General features: G+C 43.0%; 1 protein-coding gene and 1 non-coding gene across 3 annotated transcripts in view; one reads left to right on the plus strand and one right to left on the minus strand.

The window, feature by feature from the left end:
* The first annotated feature begins 34 nt into the window (after positions 1-34).
* Positions 35-5,956, plus strand: LOC106732214 (uncharacterized). The gene is made up of 2 exons (XR_001368474.3): positions 35-174; positions 4,951-5,956. It is a non-coding gene; the product is annotated as an uncharacterized LOC106732214 (transcript).
* Positions 5,957-14,694: 8,738 nt separating this feature from the next.
* The window catches only part of TMEM192 (transmembrane protein 192), a 57,570-nt gene continuing 49,548 nt past the window's right edge, over positions 14,695-22,716 (minus strand). For both annotated transcript variants that reach the window (XM_025186073.2, XM_075930156.1), the window contains exons 5-6: positions 20,929-21,031; positions 14,695-16,261 (exon numbers count right to left, since the gene is read on the minus strand). In XM_025186073.2, the coding sequence (XP_025041858.1) occupies positions 16,138-16,261; positions 20,929-21,031 (227 nt within the window). In that variant the 3' untranslated portion in view covers positions 14,695-16,137. The remainder of the gene's footprint in view (positions 16,262-20,928; positions 21,032-22,716) is intronic.

Here is a 22,716-nt window from a genome sequence, read left to right on the forward strand (position 1 = left end):
GAGAGCTGCCGGGGGCGTCCCTGTGGAAACGCGGCTGACCGTGCTCTGCCTCGCCACAGCATTGCCCAAGTCGGCTCGCATTTGCCAACAGCTGACGTTCTACTAACCGAGGAGGCTACATTTGGGCACGAGGCCTTGGGATGTTTGTTCTGAAAACAGGCATTTGAAAAAGCAGTAAGGGGGGAGCTTGTTTTATTTTAACTGCATGCCAGGATCCCCCATGTGTGCTAGGATTATTGGACTTGATTACAGTCTTCTAACGGTGGCACATTCCGCAGCAGAGATTAACTCCTTGGGATAAAAAGTGCTGTCCCACATTAGCACTCCCTTAGGCAAACGCAAACTCCCTTCTCCTTGCATAGACAATACGTTCTCCAATCAAACGCTGCTGAGCTAAAAATACTTCCCACTGTACTAGATTTAATTTTCCTGAATACATTTCTCTTTGCATGCAAAACTAACCCCCAAACGTTTAAAAAGGAAAGACTGGCCAGTAATGAGAGCTTGAGCCTAGGCACCAAGCGCTCTTGGTTGTAGCCATAACTGATTTGCTATGCGAAGGGTAAGCGATCTCTTACTCTTTGCCCTAATGTTCTCCACTTACTTGCTTCAAAGGGGATTGTGAAGCTTAATTAGTGTCAGCAAGGGGCTGAGATCCTTGGATAAAAGACTATGCAAGTGCAAAACAATGCTCTATAGTCTATGCTATAGCTGATTACAGAATATGCATTTAAATGTGTATATTCAAACACATTCCAGTGACTCCAGATGCACACAGGTAGCCTATAGAAATATAGTAGGATAGGCATCAAAAGGATACCAAGACACCCTTTCTGGGAAGCATGCAATTTTAGAATGAATAAAACATTCAGTCAATTGTTTTGTATCTTTTAAACTGTTATAAACAAGATAATGTCCTAGCCCTAGGCATGTCAGCATAATTAATAAATATTGGCCAAATCTGTACTAGAAGGAGCCAAGAAGTCTCCATTTGCTAAGCATTTGATACTGTGTAAACAAAGACAAAAGCAGAGCTTCTGATAATGCCATGATTAAAATTTCTATCTTGCATAAAGCAAACACACACCACTCCCAAAACTATTTAAAGACATCTTTGTTTCCATATTACCACTCAGTAGCAACTGGCTGGACTGGCCTAAAGCATGAAGATTGCAAGCCTAAGGAATGATTAAAATATCTTCAGCATAACCTCAGATTTATTCCAACATTGCATTGAGGCAGTAACTAGAATATTTTTAGAGTTCAGATTTAAAAACATGCTCATGTATGTGTGTAAAGATGTTCAAAGGGAGATCTACCCAACTGGTGCCTCAATATTGATTGAGCACCTCTGCACACCTGCCTGCCTTTTAACAGGAGACCGTCTAGACAAGATCCCTCATCAGTGTCAGCATAAACAACCAGCTAAGCAATCAGATCAGCTCACTCAGCGGGCAGGCGTTAAGTGAGCTGAATGACAGCAGGGGATAGTGGAATTTAGTCTAGGAGTAGGGGACTTAGAGTCACTCCTGAAGGACTTATTTCAGTCCTGATTAAGACAGTGGACTCAACATTCCTTCTCTTCTTCCCCCTCCCCCCCATCCTGCATCTACAGCAGTGGTCTCCAACCTTTTTACACCCAAGATCACTTTTTAAATGACAGACCAAGCCAAGATCTACCGCCCCGCCCCTTCCTTGAACCCCCGCCCTCTCTATTCTCCTCCTCTCCCATCACTTGCTATCCCCAATCCTTATACTGCTACTTTAAAAAAAAAAGTTCCCACCATTTCTCACAGCTACTAATCTGTGCTGTTGCTCGGTAAGTAGCTGCTCCTCAAATGAGGAAATCTAATGTATATGTACGGCACAGGCATGCAGTTCAGAGAGGGCTCAAGAGCTACTCTTAGATCCTCTGAGATCTACTGGTAGATCGCGATCTACTGGTTGGTGACCACTGATCTACAGACTAGAGAGAGTCTCTGTGCAGACTGCATTTTCCATAATGTGCCCCTGAAATATCATACATTTGGCTTCAGATTGCACTGTGTGGGTGATAAATAAGCACTTACTTTGGTTTTTTCTTCCCTTTCGGCCCTGTACAGCATATCCATTTGCCCAACTAAAAGCTATGTGCAAAGTTATTTTCTTTCATTCAGGGAGCTGATTTCTAGAAACAAAGTCAGGGATGTAGCAAAAAAGATTAATAACCCTACAGGGCTTGATTTTGGGGTGTATGAAGGGTAAACATCTTCAGCTAGATGTGTGGGTACTCAGTGCTTCTGGGGGAGGGGGGAAGGGAACCCAGACAGGCCCTATATCCTAAGTAGGCTTTATTTATGAATTCACATTTCCTTTCCAATTTTAAGTGGCAAGTATATTTTTATATATTTACTAAAACTTGCCATTTATTATCTTTATTTATAATGGCATCTAGAGACCTCAACAACAATCATAACCTCACTGTAGCCGGACATACCTATAGTAAGAAGCAATTCCAACCCCAAAGGTTTACAAGCTAAAACAGGCAAGACTCACAAGGCAAGCATTATTATCCCCATTTTACAGATGGAGAAGTGAGGCCTGGATACACAGAGACTTCAATGATGCAGTGTGGAATGTTGCAAAATCTTACTTTTAGGTGCTTTGAAAATCGCTGCAATTCCAAATCCCAGTGAGGCACCTAGGCTCTCCACACAAGGAAGGGGAGAGAGAGTTGCTTTAGAATGGAATCCATAGAAAACCACATTTGAGGCTAAGGAGCCAATGGAAAGAGCTAACCAAAAGGGTGTATCCTAAATCCAACCACATGGAGCCTTCTAAATAGTAATCCACAACTGGAAGCAGGCAGGTTAGGCCTTAGATTAGAACAACCAGTTACTGCAACACCCAGATTAGGTATCTACACAAGATAACCAGTAGAAGAGGCAGCTTCCCTTATAGCTTAGCTTGCTTGTTAAGGTACTCAACTACAATGTGGAGGACTCCACTTTAGATTTTAACTTGTTCCTGGTAGGAATGTAAGGGATGTAAAATCCCATTTAATTTGTTAACTGTAACCGATTAAAGACTGGATGGAAGGTGGGGCCACTCCAGTCCAGTAGGAGGTAGGGGATGCACCAACCTTGATGACATAAGTCCCTATGTGTGAGCCCCAGAATAGCTTAATCACTATTCTGCAGAATGCTTCACACACACTCTGGCCCAGATACTATTTTATTTCAATGGAAAAAAACTTTAACAAAAGACATCTGAATAGCTTACAGTTCACTACTTCAGGCACTTTCATGGGAGATCCTTATTCAACTCTCTTTTCCTCATCTCCCACATCCCAGGTGAGTGCCCAAGCCACTGGACTAGCAGTTTTGAAGGAAGCCACTGCTGTTGCCTCCCCTCCTCCCACCTTTTACATGGAGCTAGGCTATCATTTTATACTTAAAATGCTGCAGCTGCACAATTGGAGCACTTCCATGTAGACAAGAGTACTGACACAGCAGGGGTTCTCCCATTGAGCCACCTGCCCAAAAGTATATAATGAAATTGATAGAATTCTGTTGATTTAACACCATCTATACTGGGGGTTAAAATCAGCGTAATATCCCCATCTCTTGGGGAGGGGGTGATTTTAAAAAAGTATCTACAGCTATGCTAATATAAGTTTCCAGTGTAGATCAACTCTTAGGCATGCTTTAAGTCAGGGGTGGCCAAACCACGGCTCTTCAAAGGAAAGTTGCCGCTCCCACACCCACGGCTGTTCTCCCTTCCCCAGCTCTGACTTCTCCCCTTGGTTGGCAGGGCATCGCTTGGGCAGCAAGATCTCACTCTGTGGCCATCAGAAGCTTGCTTGGGCCACACATGGCTCTTAAAGGGGCAGCATTTTTGGGGTGGTTTTTTTGTTGTTCCTTTTTTTGCTCAACAACTTCTTTCCCTCAGATCTTTGCACTGTATCCGCCACTATTTTGGCTCTCTGTAATGCGCTGGCCACCCTTGCTCTAAGTAAACCACCATATCAAGCCCTTAATGTGAGCTAGAAGGAGGGTCACCTATTTTCCCCTCACACTGAGGTTAGATAGGACAGGCACCAGGATGCATGCCCAGAGACAGAAATTTAGGCACCTAAGAGCCAAATCTTCCCAGTCTTATGCCAGTGTCTTAAGCACTAGATAGAAGGAAATATGAACCTAAGAGCTGTTATTGCAAAGCTTACCATTTGTTTTCTGGAAACTGAGTAGGTAGTGGAGACAGTTGTAATGTATCTGGAAATTCAGTAGTTGGGATCTATTAGCCTTCCTAGCAGACCACTTGAAACAGCATTGTGAGATCCACAGTCTCCTTCAAGCCTACACAAACAGCAATGGCTTTTGAATGATTTACTTATTTAACCAATTTAAACAAAAGGATGCCCTTTGAGTCAAATATCTACTGTTTACCTGATTCAAATGAAGCAAAATAAGCAAAGTAGGACCACTGCATTTAAGGATATTGGCTTCCATTATAAACACCCTGCTCAACCAGTACAAATAAAAAACAAACCACAGAAGAAAATAATTAACCTTGATTTTCTGCAGTAATCAGGTCCACCAATTAAAAGGAAAACAGTATGGGTAATGTGGCACCAGAGTGAAAAAGAAACTTAAAAAGGCATTCCTTCCTGGACCCGAAGTCAAGAACACCTTTGATTTAAAAAATAAAAATCCTTCACTTCACAGCTCCTTGAAACAAAGCATAAGTGTGGTATCTAATTCATACAATCAAAATAAATGAAGGAATTCTGATAAGAGTTACAAACAAAATGCATGGTAGTTTTGCAAAGTCAGTACACTTTCTTTTGTATCAAAATGTAGGAAGTTTCTGAACATCCATAAATCTCTTTAAAGAAGACTAAAATTGACAATGCAGTGATTTTAAATCAAGTGTTGATTTTTGCCTCTCCCAAACCATACTTTCTAACAGAAAGAAGAATGAAAGAGGAAACCAGTCAAGAAAATGTGATGTGATAGCTGCAGCTTTCTAATCAGTGCAGGTGTCCACCTATAAGCCATCACCACATTCAGAACCTTATCAGACTCCTACTGGAACAACTTCACAGGAGTTTCAGATTTCTCCAAGTTGGGAAAAACAATGGAATCACAAATGACTCCTTTCAGGAACTTTGGAAAATCACCAGTGCCATAAAAAGATAGTCACTGTTTTTCAAACACCAACAAATTAACTATGTAGGTACCAGCAAACCATTGTTGCTTTGAAAATTTTTAAAAAATTAGACCAATATTATGCTACCAAAAGACCTATTATTTTAATAGTTGTTTACCATTCAAATAGGTCTGTATTTCTATTTAGACATAAATACCTAATAAAGAATGGTGATTCTTTAAATCTTAAATTCTTTAAATAACTTTAATAGTTACATTTTATGGACAAATATGTGGACTTTAATGTTTATGGTGGTTCTGGATGTTTATATGTAGCTATAATTATGCAATTAACTTTTAACTTTCTTAATAATCTCAAGAAAAGCATAATGTATCCAGATAGTTATAAGTGCACATTCATTTATGGATAGAAAATGTTAACCTCTAACCTTTCTTTGGAAGCAAAAATGTTCAGCCTAGATTTTGGAAAAAAATTCTGAATGTCTTAGCTCTTTTTTTAAAGTCATGTTGCATACTACAAAAACAGCTAAATAAAATCATAGGTCATGATCTTTGATTGTTATTAATGTTTAGAAAATACCTATGTGGCTGTATATTTTGTAAACATACTATGCACTTCAATAACATCTCAGTTTAAATAAACTTTGTACATTTTATTTTTAATTTTATGTTGTGTAAATGATCCTGTATCCAAAGAAAAATTAAGCATTTTATCTAGCTTGTTTTGTAAATTTCATATCAACGTAAAACTTTTCCTACTCAATTTGACACAGTTAAATAAAAATCAGTTATTCAATTATATTTTAGCAGACTTTGCATTCTTAAAGCATAAAAGTCATTCTAATGTTGGTACACAGAAATTATTACTGTGAGCTAGCATTTAACTTATAAGACAATATAATCAAATGACTATACTTTCTCTTGTCACGATAACACAATGTGATTTGCATTGGGATGCACGTGTTATTTCACATTTCCAAGACTCAATTAAATGTCAATCTAATTGTTCTGCGAGTCTTGAAAACTGAACATTTTCCTACAAATAAAATGAAATGTCATTGCCCTTATTTTAGGATAAGCAGCAACTTCAGCAATAAAAGTACTGGTCTTATATTTGTTCTTAATCTAGAATAAAAATTAGCATTAACTTATTCCTGGAAAAGATCAACAACATGGTGCTCAACTCCATTCAAGATCACCCTTGACTTATGTACAGGGTGTTTTGGTGGGGGTGTTTTGTTTTTTGTTGAAGGTGTGTAGAATACACACAAGCAAGCCTATTTAGAAAAATGGATTTTTGCAGGTGAGACTCTGGTATTGCCTACAATTGTATCAGACATTTGGATTTAGGGTTGCTAGGCATCCAGAATTCCCAGTAGAAAAAGGACCCTGATAGCTCCCATCAGCACCACTGAATGGCTATTAAAAGTGCAGGCAGTGGTGCTAAGACAGGCTCCCTCCCTGCTCAGATTCCACATGGCTCCTAGGTACAGGGGCAGTCAGCCAGACTCTGTATGCTCCCTATATGCCGAGTCCCACGGCAAATCCCATGGAGCTGTGGGAGCAGCGTCTGAGAACACTGGCAGCGTATAGAACCCCTTGGTGGCTGCTCCTGTGCCTCCTACACCACTCATCCTCAGCCCCAGACCAGTGAAAGCAAAGATGAGAAAAGAGCAAGCAACAGAGGATGGGGCGATGGGAGGAGCAGGGCCTCAGAAGGGACAGGGAAGGGGGTTCAGTTTTGTGTAATTTAGAAAGTTGGCAACCCTGTTTGGGCCCAAATCCCACCACAGCAAACCCACATGAGTAGACCCTGCCTGGGAGTTCACAAGATTAGAGCCATTGTGTGTAAGCCTTTAAAATTGAACAGATACAGATGGAAACTGTTGGGGAAAAAAAAAATCAGAACTCAATTATATAAGGAACTTGCTTTAAAAAATAATCCAAAGTTTTTTGTTCTCAAGCTCCCACAGTAAGTTGTGGGTTTTTTAAGCCTAGTTAAACATCCCAAAACAAAAGGAATCAGATTATGTGGGATCATTTCTTAAAATGAGTTTGATAACATTTGTTAAATCTTTACATTACATGAGCTATTTAGAGTGAAATACAAAATTATATAAAACCAGGTCAGCAGGAAATAGAGCAATATGTTCACAAATGATAAACTTCTTCCTTTTCAGTGTGGAAAAGGAAATTATAGAAGAATGAAGTCTGGCAATGCTTCCCCATACACAAACCATACATTCATACACAGACAAATTCTGCTCTGGGTTGAAGTACATTTACATCTGTGTAACCTAGAATAAAATATGACCCACAAATGCTTGATTTAATAAGCAAAACTCCAATATTTTAACTCTTCTGTACAAGGAAAACACCATCCTGTAACAAATGAGTACTTTGTTCTGATTCACTGTTACTGCTAATATTTATCATTTTCTAGTAACAGTGATCAACTAATATATTTTTGTAAACCATAGAACAATTATGATAGAAAAACACTAACATACCTTTTTACTCAGGAGCAATGTCTAAGGGTATGTCTACAATACAAAGTTAGTTCGAACTAATGGACGTTAGTTCGAACTAACTTTCATAGGTGCTACACTAGCGCTCCGTTAGTTCGAACTTAATTCGAACTAACGGAGCGCTTAGTTCGAACTAGGTAATCCTCATTCCACGAGGATTAAGCCTAGTTCAAATTTACTAGTTCGAATTAAGGGGTCTGGAGCCCCTTAATTCGAACTAGTGGGAGGCTAGCCCTCCCCAGGTTTTCCTGGTGGCCACTCTGGCCAACACCAGGGAAACTCTACTGCCCTCCTCCCGGCCCCGGACCCCTTAAATGGGCACGGGCTGGCTACAGTGCCCGTGCCAGGTGCAAGCCTGCCAGCACCCAGCCAGCAGACCTTGCACCTGGCACGGATCAAGCCACCCACCTGATGCCCCCCAGCCCTCCCCCTCTTCCTGGGACCAGGCTGGCGGCTCCTGGGAGCTTGCCTGGGACCGCAAGAGGCGGGCACCCGCCTGGGCTAGTGCGGACATCGTGGACCTCGTCCACGATCTCCACACTAGGCACAGGAAAGTGGCCGGCTTGGGCAGGAGAGCTGCCAGCCTGGCCACCCAGGAGCAGGTGTGCAAGAGAATCAAGGGGGTCCAGTGAGACCCCCGACCCTGAGCCCTGAGCTTACAATGACCGTACTGGGTCAGACCAAAGGTCCATCTAGCCCAGTAGCCTGTCTGCCGACAGCGGCCAACCCTAGGGACCTTGGAGGGGATGGACCGAAGACAGTGACCAAGCCATTTGTCTCGTGCCATCCCTCTCCAGCCTTCCACAAACCTTGGGCAGGGACACCACTCCTACCCCCTGGCTAATACCACTCCATGGACCCAACCTCCATGACTTGATCTCACTTCCCTTTAAACTCTGTTCCAGTTCTAGCCTTCACAGCCTCCTGCAGCAACGAGTTCCACAGGTTGACTCTTTGCTTTGTGAAGAACAACTTTCTGTTACTAGTTTGAAGCCTGCTACCCATTCTTTTCCTTTGGTGTCCTCTAGTCCTTCTTTATGGGAACTAATGAAGAACTTTTCTGTATGCACCCTCTCCACCCAACTCCTGCTTTTAGAGACCTCTATCCTGTCCCCCCTCCATCTCCTCTTTTCTAAGCTGAAAAGTCCCAGTCTCTTTAGCCTCTCTTCATATGGGACCTGTTCCCAACCCCTGATCATTTTAGTTGCCCTCCCCTCTCCCACCTCCTTTTCCCAGTCTCCCCCAGTATTGTTCAATAAAGACAGATTCCATTTTGGAAGACACGTTATCTTTATTTTGTACATCAAGAAGAGGGGCTAGGGAAGGGTAAGTGGAAGGAGGTGAGGGAGGAATGGGGCACGAGCCCCCGATGGGGAGGACTGGGCTGGCTCTGCGGGCTTCTGGGGGTGGAAGCTCTCCTGCAGCTCCCGCAATTGCCCCCTCTCCCCAGATGGCAGCCTGCGGCAAGTGCAGCCAGGCTGATGGCCAAGTGCTGTGATATGCCCAGTGTGGGCACTCAGGGCACTCCAAGCCAGGACTGCTTTGCAAGTGGGGCACTCCTGAGAACTGTCTGTCCGGGGTGGGGGTCAGGACCCTTTAAGCACAGCCCTCGGCTAGCCTGAGACAGCAGCTCCACGCTCTAAGTCCTCCTCTGATGCCCTGCAGGCACTGCTTCCGGCCATCCTTAACCCCAGTTCAGGGTCCACTTAATGTGGACATGCTAGTTCGAATTAGCAAAACGCTAATTCGAACTAGTTTTTTAGTCTGGATCCGTTAGTTCGAATTAGCTTAGTTCGAATTAACTAATTCGAACTAAGTTAGTTCGAATTAACGTTGTAGTGTAAACGTACCCTAAGTGTTTAGGTAAGTCCAGTGGTAGTGGTGCTTTTTTGCCTAACTCTCAGGGTTAGGCTGTTGATTGGCTTGCCAGCTGAATGGCTTTCTTCCTTGATTACTGTTAATTAAATGTGGTTAGTCCAGAGCAGATACAAACTTATACAATATCTTGAAATAGCAGAAATTTGGTGAAAGATTATTTATTGCAAGAGATAAGATATATTACTAACATCATTTAGGTAGAAAAATGTATGCATGTTCAAAAAGACATACCTGTACACCAATGTCTTTTGGGGGAAAATTAGTTTTGCTTTACCTAGCATTCATACATGAGAGCTCCTTTGGAATTTCCCTTGTTGATTGCTTAGAATGTGCTTAACATACACAAGCAGTACCTCAAAACACAATAAAATTAAATAATGCACATTTGGGTGCAATTCGATTTTTATGTACTTTTAGCACAGTATTCATAGCACTATTTTTTTCTGGAGAATTAAAGACACTTTAAAAAAAAGCAAAAAATCCTGCAACACAGATTTTAATACATGCAAATCAAAATGCATACTATGCAATTTACTTCATAGCCACCACTGCTGTGTTAATGATTAATTCCTAACATTTGTGTTCTTACTGCCCTGGCTCTGATCCTACAGATCCTAGTATCAAAGGCCTCAGGCCTGCAAACATTTATGCCTGTGAGTAGCTGAATACACAAACTAATGCCCAAGTTCTTCCTACTCTCGCATAAAGTTGTGTGTTTAAGTGCTGGCAATGCCATGCCAAATACAATTAGAATAAACAAGAGATTTCCAAGTAACAAGTAGAACATAACAGGAAATGCTAGTTGTAGTTCATTAGATGCCCCACTTGCCCCTGTCCAATGGAAACTATGCACCCATGCTTTTTTGTTGGAGGTTTGCCTTGGCTAAAAAATTAAACCCAAAACAAGACCACTGCAATCACTACTTATCCTAGTACATGTTTCACATGAGCATAGGTGTTCATATGGCTAGTCTGAAGAAACTATAATGATATTTACCTAATTTGCATACTGCCTGTATTTTCAATTGTGCACTGTTAACGCCTGGTCCCAAATCTGACTGGGCTTCAAACATACGAAATAAGTACCTCACAGGGTGCAGAGCATACGGGAATGAAGAGCTCTACCTAAATGTAAAATGCAGCAGAAACAAGGAGAAATGGACCAGCTGGTTCAGAAATAAAGCCAGGAGCTATGGGATTTATAAAGCAGTGATTCAGTATACAGGCAGTCCCCGGGTTACGTACAAGATAGGGACTGTAGGTTTGTTCTTAAGTTGAATTTGTATGTAAGTCGGAACTGGTACATATTGTAGGGGAAACTCTAGCCAAACATTTCTCCAGAGCTCAGTTTTATTCTCCCACACCTCACTTCCCCAGTCCTTTATTCTCAAGCTGAGGTGTCTGCTGAGAAAAGCTGCTCTGCGTCTCCCTGGTCTGCTGGGGGAGGGGTCGCTAGCTTCGTGTCTCCCTGGTCTGCTGGGGGGAAGCAGCTAGTGCAGGGTTGCCTCACCCCTTTTGTAAGTAGGGATCCGCTGTAAGTCGGATCCATGTAACCCGGGGACTGCCTGTAATTATTATTTGGCCACCTGAAATGCATGCTACACATATGCTACAGTACGGTAGACTGTGTTCTTTTTTTAATGCCTCATTTGTGGTCATGCCTGTGTTCTTAGCAAGGGGAAAGATGATTTGGTGGCCAAACTAAAGATCACCCAACACCTTGCTTTATACTTTCAGAAAATCCTCAGGGTGTGTGGTGGTGGAGGGGGAAGAATGGACCTTCTTCTTACTGTTGAACACCAGGCACAAGAGTACTTTTAGTCAGTATTCTATCATATGGCTCACTGTAATAACATAGTTCACTTAAAACCAGTTCCTCTGCTCCACTGACAAGCAGGAGGGAGGGGAAATCACTTTGCAGGATACCCACAATCATATTAGCTACTGTAGGAATGTATAACTGGTCTAGATATTCACATTATTTGGGAGAAGTAACACATGAAGTATTAAGATGACTTACCTTAAAGGCTCAGAAACAAAAAGGCAAAGCAAAAAGAAAAAAAAATACAAACAAAAAAAACCTGTTGCTTGAATCCAGGTATGAACCTGCTTGTCTCAAATCTAAGTCCTAGGGGGATTTTTAAACTAGATGTTCCCTTGCTCATTTTGCCTGGACTGATTAGGTAGCATAGCTACCTACAGAAAGGAGAGGTAGGACAGCCCACTCCCTCTTCCCTAGGTTTGAACACTCAAAGAATGTGGAAGACTCATACTACTTGATATGGAGCATGGATTTGAACACAGTCCTCCCACCTACCATAGCTGTCTTGGCCTCATGCATCTTTAGTTTATGTCAGTGTTTCGTAAACGGTGTTCGATGAACGACTCACGGGTGTGCCGCGATGTCTTTTGTTTTTGTCTGACAATTGTTTTTGGAGAAGAACATTTTCATAGGGGTTCCACATAAAAATATTTTTTGGTGTTGTCTCAAAACATTTAAGAAATACTGATTTATGTACAGTAGAATAGCTCCAAACAGTAAATATTGAAAATTCTGACCAAGAATACTCCACATCCAGGGAGCTCAGGGTGGGGTGCATGCACATGCACTAAATAAGAGTTCAGTTAGTCCATTACCAAGATAAGCCAGGAGCAAATAGGCACCTGTAGCTGAGGGGTGCACTCCATCCTATTGATAAAGCTGTTACATGCTGAGCTGTGCAGCCAAATTAACTTAGTCAAATCAATACCTTCCAGGTTGCCTTCCTCCTGGCCATATCTCCCTTTTGTGGGTAGACTGTAGTCTGCCAAATCTCCAGGCAAGCATTTCCAGCCATACTATCTCCCTGCCAGGAAACACATTCGCTACCATCCAACTGAGCCTTCAAGTCAGTTTGAGCATGGACCAGCTTCTCAGGTTAGAGTGTGTGTGTGTGCGCGTGTGTGTGTGTGCGCGCGTGCGTGGTTTTTTTTTTTTTTAAAGGGAGAATCAGCATGTACTCTCAAGAATGCCAGCCCATGCAAGAGAAGTACGAGCTGCTCCCAGCACATGCTCCAGCTACTGTGCCAACATGAAACAAAAAACATCTCAGGCAAGACCCAGCTACAAGGCTGTCATTAAATTACACATTTGCAAACCAACTGTACAATGCTTTTCCCACAAATCTATGTCCTCAGCCGTCGGAGTCCTTGGTGCATTATATGTGATAACCATAAGAAAAAAAAAGCAGGCAATTAAAATCAGTGGTGCTTTTAGCCCTTCACCTCCCCCTCAGCAAGGAGCACAAAGAATTTATAGGCCTGGATTATCAACATCCTACAACCTGGACATCTGATGTACCCAATCCAACTGTACATTACCACTGCATCAGGTGGTACACAGGGCACAGCCTGGGGTCAACACACAAAAATTCACTGATTGCTCTATAGAAGAATGGTGACTAGGGAGGCACTCACTAGGCAATTGGATGATGAGGCCCAAGGGGAAAGATACAGAGACTAGACTGCAGTAATAGCCCAAAGCAACTCATAACCCTGACCAAACCTCTTTCTGGATCTGATTCCTGGTGGTGCCCTCTATAAACTTCACATTTAAGTATTTGCACCATCTTCTCTTCGTGCAGGATTCTGAAACCCTCAACAAAATCTACCACAAATATGTGGACTTCTTCTTGGAGTAATCCCTCAAAAACTAAAACACCATAGCTAATTGGAGATGCTGCTCATTTCAGCTGTTGGCCTCCAAGTGGGCCTGAGATGCTGTCCACATACTCTGCCTGCCATACCATCTCACATGTTGACTGGAGAAGATGAGACCACACCTGATCAGAAGCAGCTGCAGTCACACCACTGGATTTTAATCTACATGCTCTTCCTTCTAGGGATGTGAAGGACTAGTTGACAAGCTAGGTGACAAGTTGCTTCCCCCCCCCCCTTGCTGCCTTTATCAGAAAGAGGCAGCAAGGGAGGGGGGCAGAAGAGGGTACTTCAGAGCAGCAACATGCTTGGAGCCTGGGGACAGATCCCAGGTTCCAAGTGGCACTGCCGCTTTGAAACATCGCATGCAGCCCAGAGCCAGCTGGGGTGTCCCCAGACTGCACACAACCTTTCAAAGCAGCAGTGCTGTGTGTAGCCTGGGATCAGCTGGGAACTCCCCCATTGGCCCTGGGCTCCATGAGGCGCTGCCACTTTGAAACACTGAGGAGAGCCCAGCGTCACACTCCTTGCGGCATTTCAAAGCAGCGGCACTGCGTGAAGCCCAGATCACTGGGGATTCCCTCACTAACCCCAGGCTCCTTGCAGCCTCTTGCTTTGAAGCGCCGTGAAGTCTTATGCTGGGCTCCCTGAACCCTTTCAAAGTGGCAGTGCTGCATGGAGCCCAGGATCAGCAAGGGAGTCCTCATCTGACTCCAACTCCCCACAGTGCTTTCTCCTTGTTGCTACACTTCAAAGGCAGAGGCACCCTATTGACTAGTCAATGCAAAATACATCAACTATTTAATTAGTCGCTATTTAACATCCTTACTTCATGCAGAGCTTCACGTTTCTTCACTGGTGTAGAGCTGGAAGATTCATTGTAAGACAAAACACCAGCTGCTCTGCTCAGGCTATCCTTTCATTATGTTTAGCTGGTTAACTGATTAAGTGGGAGTGAACCCACTGCCCATGGCAGGCCCCACCAGGAGAGAGTAGTCCCCCCACCGATAAACAGTAACCAGTAAGAAGTTTTTCCTTCCCCCTCATGCTACCTTTAGTCCAGGTGCCTATGTTCTATTCATGAGTAGATAATGTTCTCTCTCTCTCAGCAGGGATTTACAGTGATCAGCAGTTGTTGAAGAAAGGGCCCTTTCTGCTGTTATGTGGCATTGAAGATTAGATGGCCATATCCATTCTGATCAAAATTCCTTAAAATTAAAAGATCCCATTTTAAGTATCTGAAGATTAGACGAGAAGTATAAAGCTTTATTACGTGATCCTTATTTGCATTTATTGTACATGAACTTCAGTCACAGTCTCAGCTTTTCAGACACATATGTACAATGGGTATATGCCGTTACATCAAAACCTGAGTGTTCTAAGAAATAAAGATGTTCACATGTCCCCCAAATATTCAATATAAAATCAGCTGCATTTTCTTGGGAAAAAAAATACAGCAAGGGAGAAAAGATTAATGCTAGATAGCAGCAAGTCTTCAATTTTCTTGTCTCTGAAATACAAGTAATCGTACGTCACTCATTACTGAGAGTGATTACAGTACAATAAACTGTACACCAAGTTGTGGCCCAGAACCAAACACAGGATGGGGTAGTTTTCCTTCAGTGTTCTGAAAGGCTCCCAGCATTACTCAGATGCTTCCTACTTTGCTAAGAGGCTAGCCTGTCCCCCTATCTAATATTGAGGAGGATATACAGTTGATCGGTAAGATTTGGAAAATAAGATGGCAGTCTCTGGCTTTTAACAAAGTTTCAGGGAGTCATATGGGTATACTGTAAGCAGGCAGGTGTACAGGCTTAATGACTAGCTTCTCTGGAGAACTCTCTCCAAGTATATAGAGATGGAAGTTTACAGACACTGAGTAATGGATTAGAATTTTCAATTCCCATGCAAGATATGACCCCACTGGCTTCAGAGTCAGAATGACAGCACTGACTTCCTTTCTCTAAACCATGTGAGCGGCTATAGTTGCATCTGCGGTACTAGCACTTCCTACAAAATGCTATATATAATAATGCACTGTCCTAAGGGGGGGGGGGGGAGATTATAAATTCTCGCGTATTGACCTAAGTTTAGAGAGCAGTTTACAAAAAAAAGCTCTCTCCAAATATTTAAATATTTGGATGTTTTTGGTATGCAAAATAGTTTCACTATTTGTACTTTTTTTTTTTTTTTTAATAATCTCAGCAAAAAGAGATAAAACCCCACTTAGGACTGCTACAAAAATTTGATTTAACTATTTTACACTGAAATTCTGTGAAGCAGGCATCAATCTGATCATCTTTCTGCAAGCCTGGTCTTTACATTCTATGTTTAGTGAAATGAGATCCTGTTTTTCCTGCATACAAGAGAGACTCATGTGTTTCAGGCCAGATACCCGATTCTTCATCGTTGCTTCGTTTCCCTATTTGTTTAGAAGAAGAATGTTTAGGCAACTTTGAAACAAAATACCCTTTAAACTCATCATGGCAGACAAGGAGACCTTGTTACAATATTTGGTTTCATAGTAACCATAAGAAACTCCAAATCAAGAGAGTCCATATCTTGCTACGTTTCATTCTGGAAAACAAACGTTTGAGTTCTAGAAGCACAGAAGACTTAGTAGTTTGGAGTTTGTTACAGAAGTGCAAAAAATCTCAACTGAACAAAATTAAAACAGGGAGCTCAGGTCCAACTCTGAACAAAGTGTCTGTTCAAAATAGACAGTATCACCAGCTGCAAATTTTACACTTCTAATAGAGTTCATACATTCAACTTAACTGGTCTACACTACCTCCATTAGAGGCAATCAAGTGGATTTCTGTCCTCTGAATCAAGTTGTTACTTTGGATTCCACCTGAAATGCAGCAGCAGCTTCCTGGATATTCCTAATCTCCCATTTGCTGAGATGTTAGCGCTAGTAGTCTCTTGCTGAGCAGTGCATTGTGTCGTTGGAGATAATCTATCACATCTCCTTGCTTTTCAACTATTTCTTCCAAACTTGAGCTTTCCCTTGGAGGCATAAGAGAAGGAGAAAAGTCATTAAAAATTCAGATTAAAAAGAAACTTTCTATCAATACACATAAAGGTCATTAGATACTGCCACAAACACCCTTTTCACAACTTTCATTTAGCTCCTCTTAGCTACTTTTCTACAGGGAAACAATAGTTTGGGCCATAATGGGAATATACGCTTTTAACACCACTATGAGTTACTTGGAGATTGGAAAGGCCCCGTACAGATTGAGGCCAAAACCTCCTCTTGTGCAAGAGCCGTTCTGTCACAAAAAGGAACAGTGTAGATGGCTCCTTTTTGTGCAAAAGCCCCTTGCGAAAAATGGCGGCTCGTTAAGTATGCAAATGAGGTGTAGTGATATTCACTGCTTCACCTCATTTGCATATTTTCTTGCACAAGAGCACGCAGTACAGATGTAGCCAGATTTTTTAGTTGTTGGCTAAAATAGTCAGCCATTTTTCCCTTGTACTAAAGCATGCTCTCATGGCCTCTTCCAATAACCTGCATTAAGATGTTACCATAAAGAGTTAACAGAGAGAAAGTTTCTAATTTAATGGCCATTGCCCGAGACTATTAGCATCACTTAGATCCCAGGAAAAGGTATTCCAATTTAAATAAAGAGCACTTGTTTAGATGATGCAGCCACATATAGTTCACAGAAGACTTCAAGAAGCACTGTCCTCCATACTAAGTGATTATTTTGATCAGTTTTTCTTTGTATTTCAGCACCAACACCTTATACTAAGAATTAAATCCAAATAAACTATATTTAAACAAAGTTACCAAGTCAAGCAATTTAGATTTAGGAAGTGCTAGGTGTAAGGTTTCTTGCTTCAACTTGAATTTCAACTTGCACATGTGCATTATGATTCCTTTCCCCTTGTCCAAACAAAACCTCTTAGCATTTTACTGTAGGCTTTGAAGTCCCTCCAGACCATGCAGATGAGACACCTTATCAGACATACAATTAACAAACGAAAACCACAGTAACTCCATGCTGTGGCTGCTGTGGGTTGGGGGGAACCCAGGCCCGGCCACTCCTCTGGGTCCCAGCCCAGGGACCCTATAAATAGCAGTTACCTGCGGAGTCTCAAAGAAGTTGGTTGCTGGTATGTTCCCTTGGCCACTTCCCACAGGAAGCTGCTCTGTTTAGCCCTTTCTCTTGGGCCTTGTGGTCAAGTCTTCCCTGTCCAGGGTTCTGCAAAGGGTTTGCCTTTGGCTTACCAGCTAGTCTGCCAGGGTTGAGCTCCAGGAAGGAACTGGCAGGCCCTGGCCCAGCAGCTTCTTTTATATCAGCCTGCTGCACCCTGATGCTTGGAAGACTGCTCTTCTGCTCCTGTGGCTGGGCAGGGTAAGGAAAGGCCTACAGCAGGGATACTGGGGCCTAGTCCACCCCTTCACACTCCTACAACTGAGAGCCATAGATAAGAGGACTATGCCATATTCTCTCAGATGGCTGAACCATGTTTGCTAAAAATGTTCCTGAAGTTCAAAGGCAGATGAACTGGAATGGATTTCAGTCCATGCTGGCTACGTTTCATTCTGGTTGGCCTAGAGAGCACTTTTGGAAATTCCAAGTATTTTTAAATTTAGAACATAAGGCACTTGACACATAAATCCTAGAATTTGTGCTCTAACAAAAGTAAGCCTTTTATCAAGCTTGAAACAGGTGACTGAACATGCATAGTTTTTTCACACCAACACACACTTTTGCGGACTTCAGAGTACAATGTGTGTCCTAGGGTGCAGTTCTACTTTGAAGAATAACTTGACACATTTTTTCTATTTTAGCAGCTGTACTTGTTTGTATTCTTGTTCACCCTACAGAGCCAGCATAGCCCTGAGAAAAGAACAACATTCTCTTCTTCTACATCAATAAAGCCATGTAATAGTTACAGTTCCAGAGCCTGTTAGTTATACCAACACATATCCGCTTAAGCTAACAGTGTTGCACAAGTGTTACTCAGGGCAAAATATAGTCTGCAGGATTTACACTACTGGGTAAGTATGAGAAGGAAGAGAGTAACTCTTCACAGATCCCAACTCATAGTCAGCCCTGCAAAGTTCTTGAACTGACATTTGATCTAAATAACAAGAAATCATGGAACTCTCTAATCCTCTATCCTCCTTTTATGGAGTTTTTCATAGTACACCTGCTCTTTAAACAGCCAGGAGTTAACATTACTCTTGCTCAGCACAGGTGGTCTTACTACAAAGTGATGCAGATATGTTTTCAGAAGGCTTGAAAAGCAATCAAAAAGGGTGTTGAATCAATCAGGGTTATGATTGCTTGTACAGACTGTACTACACACATTCTCCAATGCTTGATACCCTTAACAGGCACTGTTAGACACCAATACCACTGAAGACATGCCCTACAGCCTGGGTTTCTGTCCCTCTTTTTTTGGGAAGGGGAAAGGAGAGCAAGGAGAACAGAGGAGAGACACGAGACACACAGTTTCTCCAGAAAGTGCATCAAAGTTTGAAATTGTGCACACCAAGCTTCAGAAGACACTAGAAAAATTAGCTCTTTCTGCTGGTTTTTCAAGATCCTGCCTGCCGACTGTTTCCATGAGAGCATGACTTGCATTATAGGGTATTTAGTCACAAATTTGATCTACAAGTGCAATCTAGTTTAGATTGCAGGAGAAGGAGCTGCTGAAGTGTTTTACTGGAAGATTAAGGTACTGCTTGTGGAGCAACTGTACGGTGCTAAAACATGTACAGGTTGGATCTCTACAGCCCAGACTTCTATTGACCGACACCATCCCCATGGGTGCTCCGAGGCTATAGCACTCATAGTGAGGAGCCCTACCCCATGCTCAACAATTTCTTTCCCATTCTCCCCAAGAGGCACTCAAACTGAGGGAGGGAGGAAAGTGGGTGCGCGCGCTTGGGTGAAAGAGGTGGAGCCTTGCAATTAGGGGCCATAAGAACAGCCCCTCCACCTGCTGGGTTGCACTCTTGGCATTGCTCCACAGCCCCCCTCAGTCTCCACTCGGTCCAGGTCAGCCCCTCTGTTCCTGCTGGAGTGGAGTCCTGCAGTGGGTGGCAGCGAAGAAGCCAGCATTGCTAGACCCAGGTAGATCAAATTTCCAGATTCAGGACCAGTTAGGTCCCAAGGGTGCCAGACTAGGGAGTTAAAACCTGTTGTAGTCAAAAACGTGCAAGGCAAGACTGATTTCCACCCCACACGGTTCCCCAGAAAACCATATAAAATATGTGAAGTATCTGTAGATTTCCTCTATGCTAGCTGTCATATACTCCTAACTCCAGCATAAGAGAGATCTCAGATCTCAAACTGAAAAAGTCTTACCTTCTGGGAAGGAGCACCTAATTCATTTCCCTCCCAGGTATCAACCCACCTCCTCTGGGGAAAGAGCTCCTTGATTTATACCAAGACACATTTTAATGGCATGATCTAAGACATCAGTATTTCTCCAGACTGATTAAAACCAACTCTTAAGAGATTAAGGACAGTTAATTAGGGTTAGCACATTACTGGTGAAATTATAGGAGTACAGTAATTACTTGTTTAACACGTGCCCGCTTAACATATTTCCACGATAGCATGATTTTTTTGGGGGGGGAACGTTTTTTGAACAACACGACCGTCCCCAAAATAACACAGTTTCCCCAGCCGGCCTGTCACCGGCAGCTGTGTGAGGCTTCCCCCGCCTCCCTGCAAAGCGGTGGAGGGTTCGCCACGCCATTCCCTGGCGACCCCCCTCTCACTGGACATCAGCTGGAACCCGCTCCCACCTGCAGGCCGGCAGCTGGGTTTCCCCAATGGGCCTGTCTCCAGCAGCTGCTCGGGGCTTCCCCCGCCTTTCTGCAAAGCGGCCGAGGGTTCACCACTCACAACGCCGTTACCCGGCGACCCCCCCCCCCCTTGCTGGACACAATGCGGGTCCTGGCAGACCTATCACAGGGACATACTGTACTCCCAACCGGATCCCCCTTCCCTCTCCTCCCCTTCTCTTCCCCAGAGCCAAACACCTCCCCACCCTGTTATAACCCAGTCAGTCCCCTCTCTCCCCCAACCTTATGTCCCAGTCGCTAACAAGTGCAGGCTGGAGCTGTGAGAGCACATGCAGCTCTCAGCAGCCCAGTCAAGAGAGTGGCTGACCAGAGTACATCTGGGTTCTAGTTGATGCCCTATTGGGAGTTTTACTGTACTGTACAGTACATCGTCTAATGTTGATGTCGACGACTCAGCACCAACAGAAAATTGACTTCGACACCACTGCTTGAAACGCAACCCCCACCTTTTCCATTATTTTCAATGGGAAAATTGACCCCGCATAACATGTTTTCACTCAACACGATCATTTTCTGAAACATATCTACCGTGTTAAATGAGGAATTACTGTTATCTACTATAATTGTCATATGGCCACTCAATATCTACTAAAGCTATAGCATACCCTTTTCATGATTCATCATTTCTGTACTCTATCAAGTTACTATGGCTGTGGTGGACCATCTTTGCAGCTTCTGATTTTTGTGCACATAACTGCCACAATGCTGCAGAAGTCCACTAAGGAATTACCACCACATTTCCATTTTTCCTGACCGCTTTAAGGTCCCACACACCACTCTGTACAAAAATTGATGCCAAGTGTTTACACAGTTACCCGCATAAACTAACTGAAGTGGTTACCTGAATCCAATCTCTGAGGTAATGTGACTGGGGTGAGCATATATCTTCTCTTCTTCAATTATATCTGGCCTTGGCTTTGCCTGGTTGAAATTGCTTATTTTCACTGAAACGAAAAGAGGTAGTTAATTATGCAGACTCTTTATTAATAGGGTTAATTGGCACTTAAACTGAGTTCTACAGAGGGTTCCAACCTGCCTCACAAGTAACAGCAGAGGGGATAAAAAGGGAGCCCAACAAGAGGATCAGGTTACACCTTAGAAATTGGCATTTCCTTTGGTGCTGCTGCTTAAATTTGTGTAGGGCATGTCCGAGACCTGTGTAGCTTGCATTACCTATGAAATGCCCAAGTAGCACTCTTGTACTTAAGGCTGTTCCCTGACCTCTACCCCAAGAGTAGACAGAAGGGAATGTTACATTTCCTGCAATGATAAAAGGCTCATTAAAAGAAGACTTTTGAAATAAAAGATGCACTTGCTTGCTCTTATCTGTCTATACTGTTTTGTTCTCAATTTGTGTATAAAACTGCCAAGTTTACAAAATAATTCTTGAGACTAGAAGCCATGTTGTCTGTATATTAGTGGGTTTTTCCCTTTTCTACTTGTAGCATTCCAGTCTCTTGTACAAAAATATCTTGTGAGGGAGTGCTGTATAGTTATTATCTTAAGAACTCCATTAATTTCAATTTATCTCCATTGAAGTCCTGACATCCGTGTGTAGTTTCACTCTGCACTGTTAATGCATATTAATAAATGACTTATTAGCTTCTCAGACTATTTAAACTCCTGAAGAATTAGGATTCTGAGCTCCACATGTTGCATTGATAGGACTCCACTTAAATGAGCCTCCATTGCCAGAATCCATGCTGTATGTGTCTCGGCTTGACAAAACTCTGGCTGGGATGATTTAGTTGGGATTGTTCCTGCTTTGGGCAGCGGGCTGAGAGCTATGACCTCCTGAGGTCTCTTCCAGCCCTATGATTCTATGATATGCTTTAAATTAAAAAGTAAGTTTGTCAATTCTTGAGACATTTTGCCCTAGACAGGTGGGCTGCTACAAGTATTAGAAACTGCTATCACTTCTAAAAAACAGGGAAGGGTAGCATAGTAGGGATCAGTATGCCTCAGTCTGATCTTAGAGAACTAGTTACAAGGATAACAGGATAGCTCAATTTTCATGCCTAAAATCAACACAGTTTGCAGAGAAAACTGTCATTAATACTACCAACTGGAAACATGTCCACAGTCTATACTACCTGGCAGATATAAAAGTTAAAAATCACAAATTCAAATTTGGCCCAAATACAAAAATGTTCACTCCTGACAACTCGAAGTATTTTTTTTTCTAGACTAGGATTCTCTGGTCCAGCAAAATCTGTGATCCAGCATGACCAGATATTCCAGGATCAGAGTCCTGGCACACAGCAGGGGATTAGGAGGCCAGAAGCCAGCACACAGCTCAGTTGGGCTATGAGGAAGAAGTCAGGAGGCAGCATGTGGCTCAGTTGGGCTAAGTGGGAGAGGGGCAAACCCAGGAGCCAACAAGTGGCTCAGCAGGGCTGCAGGAGAGGGAGGAGCTCCAGGAGCCAATACATGGCTCAGCTGGGCTGGAACACAGCATAACTGGGCTACATGGGGAGCCAGGAAGCCTGGTGAGGAGGGGGAAGGCGGGAGCGGAGATAGGGGGCCTGAAGGGACTTATTGTGGTCCAGAAAAATCCCTCATCTGGGACCAGTCAGGTCCAACCTGTACATCAATACTGTTCTTCAGCAGTTTTTCAACTCAAATATTG

The sequence above is a fragment of the Pelodiscus sinensis genome, chromosome 5 (assembly GCF_049634645.1).
Source record: "Pelodiscus sinensis isolate JC-2024 chromosome 5, ASM4963464v1, whole genome shotgun sequence".
NCBI lineage: Eukaryota > Metazoa > Chordata > Testudines > Trionychidae > Pelodiscus > Pelodiscus sinensis.